The sequence below is a fragment of the Pithys albifrons genome, chromosome 5 (assembly GCF_047495875.1).
Source record: "Pithys albifrons albifrons isolate INPA30051 chromosome 5, PitAlb_v1, whole genome shotgun sequence".
In the NCBI taxonomy this organism is placed as follows: Eukaryota; Metazoa; Chordata; class Aves; order Passeriformes; family Thamnophilidae; genus Pithys; species Pithys albifrons.
The window spans coordinates 11,852,698-11,865,077 of NC_092462.1; the positions used below are offsets into that span (position 1 = coordinate 11,852,698).

General features: G+C 40.5%; 1 protein-coding gene across 1 annotated transcript; it reads right to left on the reverse strand.

Annotated features, from left to right (window-relative positions):
* Positions 1-1,061: 1,061 nt before the first annotated feature.
* ELMOD2 (ELMO domain containing 2) lies at positions 1,062-11,867 on the reverse strand. The gene is made up of 8 exons (XM_071555706.1): positions 11,510-11,867; positions 10,384-10,412; positions 9,688-9,782; positions 8,794-8,923; positions 7,739-7,872; positions 7,097-7,165; positions 5,815-5,948; positions 1,062-5,411 (listed from the first exon to the last, which is right to left on the reverse strand). Exons 1-8 carry the CDS (start codon positions 11,652-11,654, stop codon positions 5,254-5,256), a joined length of 894 nt encoding a protein of 297 aa, XP_071411807.1. The 5' UTR covers positions 11,655-11,867; the 3' UTR covers positions 1,062-5,253.
* Between the last annotated feature and the right edge of the window lie 513 nt (positions 11,868-12,380).

Genomic DNA, 12,380 nt, shown 5'->3' on the forward strand with positions numbered 1-12,380 from the left:
GATGTTTTGGGGATGGTTGGGGTTGGTTTTCTGTTTGTTTCTTGTGTGTGGTTCTGGTTTTTTTTTCATAGAAGCCTAACCCAGAGCTTTACAAGTGAGGATTTAAAAAGCAACTGCAAAAAAAGCAGCAATAAACCTCTACCACTTGTAGCGGCCGATCTGTGTAATACTCTCTTATATTCTGAAATCAAAACTCTGCTGGAAAGCAATGTAGCACTCCAGCTAAAGGAACTCAGCAAAGCCCCTCTGGCCTCTTCCACCCTGCTATGCAAGGAAGTGAGCTCTGCTTTCTGTGGCATGGACCAAAAGAATGTGCCAAAGGGATGCTGCTGCCTTTCTGATCGAGTGTAGAACAAAGGGAGGTGAGGGCTGGGAAGCCCCTCTGCAAAGCCAAGCAGGAATTGTCTCCTCTGGCCTCACAGGAATGCTGTTGGTCTGTGCAGCAAGGCACTGTACCTGAGGCTTCATTCAGGGGGTAACGGGGAGTGAGGGAGTGTTCCAGGCCATGATACTTGCAAATTCCTGATGTATCAGACTTGGACTTTCCCACTGCACAATTTCCTGTTAGACGTAAGATACCAAGTGGACTTGGTGCAAGCATGTTTGTCTGTGGTATCAGACTAATCCTGAGAGGTAAAAACAAACACCTTTTTTGTGGATCTCACAGTCAGATTTAAATCTTACTCCTTTCTCCTTGTGTTTGATTTAAGGTACACACCTTGGGATGCAGATCTCAAACCTAGGAGTTGTGTGTGAGCCAGCTGTTGTTGCACTTTCTGGTTCAGCTCCCGTGCACACAGATTTTCTGCTGCCCACCACTGGTGCTGTAGTATTATTTCCTAACAATTTTCCTAGACACAAATGCAAGCCTAGTACAAGAACCAGAGACCTCTAAAGTCTTGGAGCTGGAGGGGAGTGGAAAGTGAGGGGAGGAAGAAAGGGAAAAAAAAAGGCTACGAAAAAGCTTTCTCATACCACAGTGCAGGTGCCTAAACAGACAGCACAGCTAAGTGAAAACTGTTACATTTTCTAGCAGACCAAACACAGTAATGTCGACGATATTTTGTAATAACCCGTTCTTTATTTGCTACCATTGTAAATGTCTCTATTACACAGACATCACAGTTTACGTTATTGCTTTTACATTGTGGTAAACAGGAATTCCTATTAGTACGCAGCTATCTAAGCACAGTGTGATAAGAAGAAACTGCCCACAAGCTGTCTGGGCTGGTTTGTTTTTAATTCCCTAGAGAAAGACAGTATCTAGACTGGCACAAGAAACATCAGTTCAAAGATTGGTCACCATTGTACTACAGCAACACAAACAAGTATGACAGAAAGAAATCACAGGTTACATCTTTACCATGCATTCACTAGCAGTATGTTCAAGAATACTGACTGCTCAACTTCCACCTAACTAAATACATTTTTTTCAATCATGGTAATTCCTAAAACAAGGCTAAGTCATTTTTTCATGAATTTTATTTAAACTGGGATGGAAAATCTGGAAAACCACTGTTTGGGGCTTTGTGTGGGTCTGTGTAATTGCTGTTTGCATTTGTTTCTTTTTTGTTTTGTTTTTCAAAGAGTGAAAATCCAAAACTATTTATCTGAGGTGTTTAAATTGCCCCCTTTTGCCATTGTCCCTTAGGACAAAATGCCCTATCCTTTCCTGGGCTGTATCAGATGACAGAAGCACAACCAGTTTAAAAACATTTTCTTTCTTCCTAAGTAGCACGGCCTTCAGATCACTTTGCAATCAAGTTGGTTACTTATGAAGCAAAGTGTTTACTTAGTGAAAGACCAGATTTTACTTTTGCTTGTGGTAAATTTCTACTTATCTTCAGATTAATTTGTTCATAGAGTGGCACCATGTTTCAAGTATACACGAAACAACAAAGTGGAGGTAGTTTGTTAAACAGTTGCTACAAGAACAACAACAAAAAATACAGAGAACCACCTTGTTTTTCAGTGTCTGAATGTTTTTCTTACATTGCTGTTGCATACAAGCTGTCACAGAGTGAATGCTTTAAAGAGGCAGCAAGTTAGAAAACTAACAGCACTTGCAAATTGTAAAAAGATAGTATGTACTTTAAAGCATGACAGTTAATAAATAAGAGAATTTACCAAGTTTTTAAGACTCTTAGAATAACCTGTGAGCAAAAAATTCTCATGTTGAACAAATTGATTATATCAACCTTGCAGAGAGGTGGCCGACCTCCATTTCCAATCTTCCACAACCTCAGGATTGTCACCCTACTACAGAGTTAGCATAAATTAGCACTGACTAGTAAAGAATCGTTCTTCCCTTCCCTAAACACAATTTTACCTTTTTCCATATATTTTCTATCTACCACCATAATACAATTAGCCTACCACTGGTGCAAACAGGGACACCCAGTACTAGTCTACATACAGTAAGTGACTCCTAGACAGAACTTCTGGGCTTGTTGATCATACAAAACTACATGCAAACTCTAACTCTTTACTGGGAAGGGGTACTGGAGCCCAACATAAACATTCACATTAATGACTACATGCAAACTAATGTATTCCCATATGTCTCACTCACATGATGGTTGGGTTTGCTTCTTCCCCTTGTAAGCTGCCACAGTTTAGTCCCAGATCACCCACTGATTTAAAAAGAAAAAAGCTAACAAAGATGCATCTCATACAAAGTTTCATCTACATTCTACACTGAAACATCTCAGTTATGTGATAAGAAATTGATGGCTGGGCTTTAGAAGCCTCAGCAATAGTTAAACATCAGTCTCCCAGGGAACAAGGAGCACAGTTAAAGTTTCAGTGCTGGAAAGACAAAGGTGTACATTATTTTTGCAACTATTGCCAAAAAAAAATAGAGCTTGCACACATAGCTCAGGGGAGTGTTTAGAAAGATGGCGCAAGCAATTTCGTTACTAGCTGGTAGATGAAAATAAAGAATAGGATCTCCTTTCTTACTGCTGCTGCCAAATATATTGGGGTCACTTCTGAAATTCAAAGTCAGTCTTGTGTTCCTCGCAAAGGAGTAGCAAAAGTTATTAATGAAGAAAAACTCAACAGGAACTGGGACTAGAAAAGTACACAGGGAAGAACTCTGTTTTCCACTTGCTTCCTCAGATTTTATGCAGGTCCAGTGTCTGCAAGGGTCAGAGAAACAGTTTCACTGCAGGACCTGAATCTCAGAACGGATCTCACAGGATCTCAGTTTTTCAGTGGTGAGAATGACAGGATCCAAGTACCTGGAAGTAGCAAAAGAACTGGGCTTCCCATGGCCAGTTTTGTATCTAATCCAATCAGTTTAACTGTTCAGTTTACAATCCAGGGCATAACCATTAATAGTCTCCATGGGAGCATCTTCACAGTGCTTTTTATATTTTATTTCTTTCCAGTGGAACAGCATCCAACCCAACAGAGGTGAGATGAGCCCTTCTACACCCTGCACACGTTAAACTTGTTTGATTCTCATCTATACCTACAGTACCATAAAAAGAAAACAGAACTGTGTTACCTCCTACACATGTACTGTCTACCCTGAACAGGAGCTTTCCCACAAGCAAGAGATGACCAACATTTAAGGGATCAAGAGCATATGAGTGGATGCAGCACATCAAGTCACTAGTTACACAACAGACTCACAGAACTGCTGAGGTGGGAAGGGACCTCTGGAGATCACCAAGTCCTGCCCAAAGCAGGGTCCCTCCAAGCAGGCTGCTTAGGCCCATGTCCAGTTGGGTTTTGATGATCTCCAAGAGATGAAATATTACATATTATAAAAACGTTCATACTTATGTAGTGTAACAATACTCATTAAAAAGGGATTTGTCTATTTTGCCTGCATTCTTCAGGAATCTCTTCATGACCAGTCATTGACTAGAACTAATTTACCTGAGATGATTAAAAAAAAGTCATGAAAGCTTGTATTAGCATACAAATTTTGTGCCACTGTGAGCTCCTTAGGTACATGCTGAAAGAATCTTTCTCAAATAATTGAAGTTTCTAAGGCTGTGATCTAGTTACAGAATCAAAATAAAAAACAGATTGAAAAAAGCAGAAGGCACTTATTTAATAGTAGTTCTTAGAAAATTAAGTGATGGTCATGCCAAATCCATATAATGTTGCTCTAAGCAATAATTAGTCACAATATAGACATGAAGTCCTATTGACTAGATTGTCTGAGGATGGCAAGATTTAAGGAACACATCAAAGTTGCATCCCTTCCATGGAAAACACATCTTTGTTAGAGACTTTTACTCAGATGTGAATTTAATTTCAAAAAATAAGGATTGCAGCTGCAATAAACACTTTTCTTTAAACTTTATAAAAGGGCTAAACTAGATCTCTTGTACTTCCCACTAACCACACCCCATTAGCTGCTAGAAGAAAGGGCTGACAACAGATTCAAAGTCAACCATCCTGAGCATCTGAAGTCAGATTATTAAGGATTGAAAATTTTACAGCAGGAGTACGTTTAGAAGTAGTAGCTTTAGCCTGAGAATCTTACCCTCATGCTGATGACTTGTGGTTCTTTTGCTTTGTTTTGCAAACTAAACTTCTTCCAAGCATAGGAAGTGGCTGGTACAAATCCATAGATGAAAAACTTCCTTAGCCAGAAGAAACTTCTAGTAAGTACATCAATATGGTGATGGACTAAGCCTCTGCTCCAAAATTCTAAATGGTTATACATCCTCTTTGTGGACCTCTTAATTGCAAAGAAATTTAACACTGGTGAGTGAATGATGCATTGCATGTAATGGAAGAGGAACACAAGAAGTGTCCAACTAGAGTAATTTCGACTAAAAATTGAGCATAACTTCAATTACTAAGTTAAGAAGTTGGAATTTAAGTTCAAAATTGAAAAGTTGATCTTAAAGTCTTTTAAAAGACAATTCAAATCTATTCACAGAAAACATGATGCAGCATAAATACCTGCTTCATGTTCCTGCACAGAGAAGTATAAAAGAAAATGTGAAAGCAAGTGATCCAGAGGCTCTTGAGATTTGTGGGTTGTTTTTAGTGTTGGTTTGTTGGCTGGTTTAACTTTCTTCATAAAAAGCTGCCCTTTGGAGAATAGCATATAAATACCTGTAAACAGAGGTTGATTGTACAAGCTTTCTTAACTGAATTTTGCTAATTTTTTTCTTTTATGTAAAAAAAAAGTTCTATTGTTAAACAGTTTTTGGTGAAACTCAAGACTTCAGTCCAAATGCATCATGCAATTTTTGATGCAGAATCTCTTATTCTGGAGAGGAGTCAAGGTTTCTTTATATCTTGTAAGGTCAGTACCACACTGCAATCCAGCAGAAGTCCCTTAATTTTTTCATGGAATTTCTCTCTGTACTGGTTGAAGTGCATAATGCTTTCTGGTTCTTCTTCAAACCAGAACTTGTCAAACTCGTAAACTAGATAACCTGTGAAGAAAATAAAATACAGATCTACAAGAATTACCTCCACAATTTCCTGCCTTGATCTAGCTAGTCCTAGAATGATGCCTTAGACATTCTTCAATCCCTTAAAACAAGGACTGTCTCATCCTGAGCTACAGCAAACTTTTGGATGCTGTAATAATGAATTAAAAAAATAAATGTGCAAATATTGAGTTTTCAGACTGCAGTCTCTAATATATAGAAAGCCACATAAATTTAAGTGTACATTTCTGTAGTACAATGTTTAAGCATCAGGGGCATTTTCAATACCTGACCAAGAGGACAAACAGCCTGCTCTGGCAAATGAGAAAAGAGTGGAGCACACCCCAAACCCCTGAACTCCATGTTGTAGCCCCCCTTGGTAGCCTGTACTAAAGAAGCTACTTACAGTAAAACTGATGGAAGTGCTCCATCTGCGGCAATCCAGAGACTGTGTTGTACAGCAGAGACTTCAAAGCACCATTCTTGAGCAAGCTGTATGCCATTTCTGTCAGATTGATCCCAACTATTGCATAAGAGTATCTGCAACACAAACCGCAGGGCTCATTTTACCTTATGGATTGAAAGTCTTAAAAGCTCCCCTGAAAGAATCTGCTTTAGGATCGCTGGAAGACTCAATTTGCCTTGTGATCCTTGACAAGCTGACTCCAGCCTACAAACCATTCCCTGGTGCATCCAACTATGTAAAAGCTATTTAAAAACAACAGGCCTCTATACAATACTAGGCAAATGCTTCCACTGGGCAACATTGTCATGACAAGGCCATCAGCATTTACCTCAACTTGCTCATTAGAAATCCTCAGATCTGCTGGAATATTAAAAATTGGATGTTAAAACCCTCTTATGGTATAAACAGGATGGCTGCTGCAACCTGCTCTTCAAGCTGAAAAAATCTGGGTTTCTGTTGCTTGGTATAAAAAGCACAAGAGAAATTCTTAAAGAACAGTAAAGTGTTTGTGGAGGAAAGAAAAATAAAAATGAGCTTATTTGTGTCAGTCATATCATTATTTATTGAGCAAAAAGTCTCAGATATCTTATTCAGGACCTACTTGCATAGGGTAATATTATTTACAATTGAGGTCATGAAAGACTCTTGTTCTTGGTATGTCACTGAGTTAACTGGGGACTAGATGGATCAGATTATTTTATCTGACTGGTCTTAGAGTATATTTCACTGTAAAATTCACTAAATTTAAATATGCAAAGTTTTCAAAAACAAAGTTAAACAAGAACAAAACATCTGTTTGCATACATTTACTACCGTAGAGAAACTTAGCAAAAAAAATGACCTTTAGAGATAATCTATACCATCCCAACATAGGTTCAGTAAAAAGGCAAAGAAGTATTAATTTCTAAGTCTAATCTAAGCCTATTAAAAATAAAGAGAACTATGATGTTAAAGGCATTCACTGTATTGACCAAAGACAGTATCTTGCAATATTTCTGTCCCAACAAATCCATTCTGGAAAAAAAAAAGCTGCACATAGGTTTCAGCCCAAAGTTGGTTTTTATGTTCAGTTTCTCACACCTTTCTCTTTTGGCTCTTTTTTCATTCTTTAATGGAAAAAAACCCAGAAATATTTTCCTCTTAATTTTCTGGACACGTACTTGGCAGTCTTCATGTGAGCTCTTACACAGAACAAGCCAAAAAAAATCATATAGTGACTTACCCCAGCTTTGGGTGATTTGAACGAGAAAGGATCTGCCGAGCTTCGCTGGTGTAATGCTTGCTAAAATACCTGTCAGTGCAACACAGGATCTTCTGTTGCTTTCAGTTCATATTAAAAATATTGTGTTCAACATTAAAATATGTAGCTCTAAAGTAAAGCTGAATACTACTCTGTACTGAAAAATGGCACACAATGAAAACCAAGGGAAAGGCAGCAAATTAAATGTTTGGCATGAACTAAAACTAAAAAACTAAAAATCATCATGATCTGAACATCAAATATGAAGTTCTTCCTAGCCCACTAATTAACTAGCAAAGGTATGTAAACTTATATATTTTTCTTGACAAACAATAATTAATTTGGGAATTTTTAAAGCTTCTGACAAGTTAGTTACAACCTTCCATCACATGACAGCAAAAAAATAAGGTGTCTTGGGCAAATTTGGGTCCTTTCCCTCACTTGTTGTCTTTACCCCAACCACATGTTTAGAGATGTGCAGTCGGTAGAAATGTTGGCTTGTTTAGAACATACTGGTTTCTATTTGCCTCTGTTCAGTTTTTATTAGAAATAGCACTAATGAGAGAAAATACATAGATACTGAAAATCAGTTACCAAAGAAATGAAATACTTCTTTTCACTTACACCAGATTCACTAATCCCAGCAGACCCATTCCCCTGAAGTCTGTTTTGGGATCATCGCCTTGGAAGCCGATGTCACACCACTGCTTGCTGATTCTGGCCTTCAGATTCTCATGAGGCATCAGCAAATTCCAGAGCTGCACAAATATGCTCCATGTTACACACAGCTGCCAGAGCATTCCAAGTCACAGAATTCAGAACACTTGCTGCTGCATGTGAGAAACCCTTCAGCAAGGAACAGGATACAATCTGCATGATGTTCTTCTCTGTTAGTGCCACAATGGCTTACTTCAGAAACTATGAAAATTATTGTATTTAACATTAAATGTGATAATTTCCCTTCACAAGGACACCGTAACAATAGTAAAGGAACAAGACTTGTTACACCTCAGAAATTAATTTGTGCATCACTTTGTGATAGGACAGCTATAAACTGAAATACAAATTCTCAGTGAGTACTTGCTTAACATGTCAATGGTGGGACTTGCAGAGCAAGTTGAGATAATTATGAAATGCTACAAAAATGACACATTAATATATTTGCACAGTAGAAGCTATTTAAAAAAGCTCCAGCAGTATTATATTATTTGGTTGATATTATTTATTGTTACCTGAAATACAATACTGGTAGTTTTTATCTTCCAGCATTAAACTATCACCTTTGATGTTGACTGGGATGCAGTAACAAGAAAACATCAGTGTCTTTTTTTTTTAATTTGTAATTAATGGTTTACAAAGTTACACATGTGCATAAGGCTAAATATCTTTTTAGTGGCAATCCTTCAGTGACCCACTACAAACCTGTTTTGCTACTTATATGTTGCTGTTGTCTGATTTCACAGAAAATAAATCCAGTGCAAGGAACTCTAGTTTATTAATTTGTTTTGCTTTGAAGTTGTATTTTAATATGTCACTTCTATAATAGCTTAGTAGTTTATAAGGAGAAAAGAGCTTTAAATAGCTGCTAAGAATACTACCAACAAGTTAATTCAAGGTGTTGGAGATGGAGGGGGGAAAACCCCACAACAAACAGCTCTTGTATTTAAAAAACATTTCACCTTAATTAACTGTTCTTCATGTTCTTCATTTTCTGAATCATATGGGACCTTCCGTAGGTTTTCCACATTCAAATACAGTTTTTTATAACCTGATATCTGCAGTAAGGACAGATGCAGATTTTCCTTAAACCTGAAATAATAACAAAACACCACACAGAAGCTATTAAACAGGTTTAATTGGCCATAAATTCCAGCTCGAACTACTAGGTAAGACCTTTCTTATGTTAATGCAAAGTAAACACTAGAATTAGGAAGTGCTTTATGTTCACCTTACAAACTACAGCATATTCCTTACATACACTGCCACATGGATCTCACATACTTAAAAAATCTCTAGTCAAACCCTGTGCTGCAGTCTATGAGCTAAAATTATGGAAATGAAAAAAGAATAACTTAGCTAAAATCTGCTATGACACAGAACTACATATATCATCCTGACCACTGTACCTTCACCTACCCCTAAACTTCTTGTAAGTCTTAAAGTCAGACTTTCAAAGAATCATTTCATTAAACTTTAAAATTTTGACTATTCACTATTTTCCCTCTCTTTTGCTAATTACTTATGCAAATATTAACCAGGCATCACGATCAAATATATCTATGCAATTACAGGGCTCTTGTAATCCATCTATGCAATGATCATATTAGTTAAAAAACATGAAGTAACCAAAGGGACTTGCAAAATCCAAAATAATCCTAAATCCATGTCAGTTAAAATTTTGCAATGTATTTTCTAGAACTGAGAAAGATATAACCACACCTTATTTTCTAATGTCATTCTAAATAGTTGTGTTGAATGGCCTAAATATTGCATAAGATTAAGTAACTGCAAGAACATGATAAAAAGTGAGAGTTATCTGCCATGCAGAATCCATATTTGGTTTCCAAGCATACCCTGTATCCTGCTGTTCGATTCTCTTTTCTTTCATTATATCTCTGACACACTTCTCCACTTCAGCTTCTTCAACATGTACAGCATTTCTTAAAACCTAGGAGTTTAACACAGTAAACAACTTCACAAGGAATGCAGAAATCATCTACTTTGTTATTATTTCTCAGCTTCTGTATACCTGCCATGTATGTACAATTTACTGTAAAAGGAGTCAATTGTTTAGAATAAATTGGCTCAAATTGCATATAAAAGATCTGCAATAATTACATAAAAGCATAATTTGTAACTTTGCCAGACTGTAAACAACAATATTTATCCAGGAATTCCATAAAGAATAAATAAAAAGCTGGAGAATTGTTTACTCTAGGATCTTGTTTGCTTTCAACTGCTGAACTGAAACAGGTTCTTCCTATTCCAACTGAAACAAACACAGCCAAGGAAATAATGCTTCAGAATTAGGAGCCACAGAGCTAACAAAGCTGAGGTTTCAATGGAAACAAACATTTCAAGGGACATGGGGCAATTTTTGAGAAACGCCAACTAATTCTAGCATACAGAATCCAAAATGCTGTTTCTCTCCTCTCTGCCTTTCATTCATTTACAGTTCTCCACTCTCAAAGAGTAAATGCACATGTTCTTCTTCTGGGATCTGTCTCTGAAAGAGAAGAAACTATGGCTTCATCCCTAGTATCTCCTACCTTATTCTTTGATGACTCCAGTGAATGTTCTGCAATACAAAAAAAAAAGGACATGTCACAGTCAAATTGAACTGCTTTAAACAATTGACAGTAGGTGGTCTTGCAGCATGCAAGTATTACAAAATTTTGCATCCCTTTGATACAGGTAATAAAAAATTCCTCTTAAAATGAACAGCTATCAGGTAAGTGAAGGTCTTAAATCACATAATTTTTTTTATAACCCTTGAGCACAATGTTGAAAACAGACTTGGATTTTTAAAACATCAAGTACATGTACAAAACAAAGAAAAATCTGAAAGGGTGTCAAGACAAAAATATATCTCCTGATCTTTTTCTATTTCCAGAAACTTTTTTGTATTTATTACCGAAGAATAAGGAAGTGAAAGGTCACTTCCACAAGCTACTGTGGAAAGCACAAAAATGTTAACTAGTTTTCTAAAATGCCATTGCTATTTCAGACCAAAATTTTGCATCAAGCAGAACTGTAAGGTAAATCGTTCTTCCTCTCTCAGCCCAAAGATATGCATTTACATCTGTGTGATTTTTTTTTTAAAGGAAGGTTAAAAACATACAAAAAGCGATGGGAAGACTCTGGGGGAAAAGGTATCATTTCTGATTCACTTTTTGAAGAGACTGGAATTCCCTCAGTGAGCAGACAGGGAAACCAGCGCTGGCGATGTCATTTAAAATTCCCATAGGATGCCTGGGATGAAGGGAGAAAACACAATGCAGGGATGCACAGATTGCTGGGCACGGGCACGACTTTCCAGAGGGCTGGGAGGGGAGGAGCTCTGCACGGCCCTGGAAGGATCTGACCAAGGTCGCTCTCTTCTCCCAGGGAACAAGTGACAAGACGAGAGGAAATGGCCTCAGGGAGGTTTGGGTTGGCTATAAAGAAAAATGCCTTCACTGAGAAGGTTGTCAGGCACTGGAAGAGAGAAATGGTTCAGTCACCACCCTGGAGGTGTTTGAAGGACGTGTAGGTGTGGCACTTAAGAACACGGTTTAGTGGTGGGCTTGACAGTGCTGGGTTAATGGTGGCACTCGGTGATCCTGAAGGTCTCATCCACCCCAGAGGGCTCCGTGGCTGCCGCTCCGCAGGGCGCTCCCCCCGGCCCCTCATTACCTACGCTCAGCGTGCGCCGCGCCCCGCCGGCGGCGCCGCCCAGGACGCGCTGCAGCTCGCACTTCCCGGTCAGCAGCCGCAGCACCCACTTCAGCCAGAACCGAAAGTACTTGCTGTACAGGAACCCCCAGATGCGCCCCCACATCTTCGGCGGGGCCCGAGCGCGCCGTACCCGGCCCGGCCCTCTCTGCCCCGACCCGGCCCCCTCTGCCCCGGCCCGCCCGGCGCCCCCTCCCGGCCGGGGCCGCCGCAGGGCGCGGGCGCTCAGGGCCCTCACGGCGCGGAGGGGACCCGGCGGTGCCCGGCCGGCCCCGGCATTCCTGCCGGAAGCGCCCGCCCGACCTGGAAGCGATCGCGGGGCGGGACGGGGCGGAAGTGCCGCCTGCGAGGTGCTTCCCTTTCCCGGTGGCCTTTCCCGGTCCCGGGGCGCTCCCGCTCCCTGCCCCTCCCGCTGCCCGCCCGCTCCCTGCCTGTGCTGCCCTGCCCGCTCTGCCTGTGCTGCCCTGTCCACTCCCTGCCTGTGCTGCCCTGCCCGCTCCCTGCCCCTCCTCCTGCCCTGTCCACTCCCTGTCTGTGCCTCCCTGCTCCTCCCGCTGCCCTGCCCGCTCCCTGCCTGTGCTGCCCTTCCCGCTGCCCTGCCCCTCCTGCTACCCTTCCCGCTCCCTGCCTGTGCTGCCTGCCTGCTCCCTGCCTGCCCTGCCTGCTCCCTGACCCTCCCGCTGCCCTGCCTGCTCCCTGCCTGTGCTTCCCTGCCCCTCGCCCTGCCCGCTCCCTGCCGCTCCCGCTGCCATGCCCACTCCCTGCCCTGCCTGTGCTGCCCACCTGCTCCCTGTCCCTCCTGCTGCCCGCTCCCTGGCCGTGCCGGCGCTGC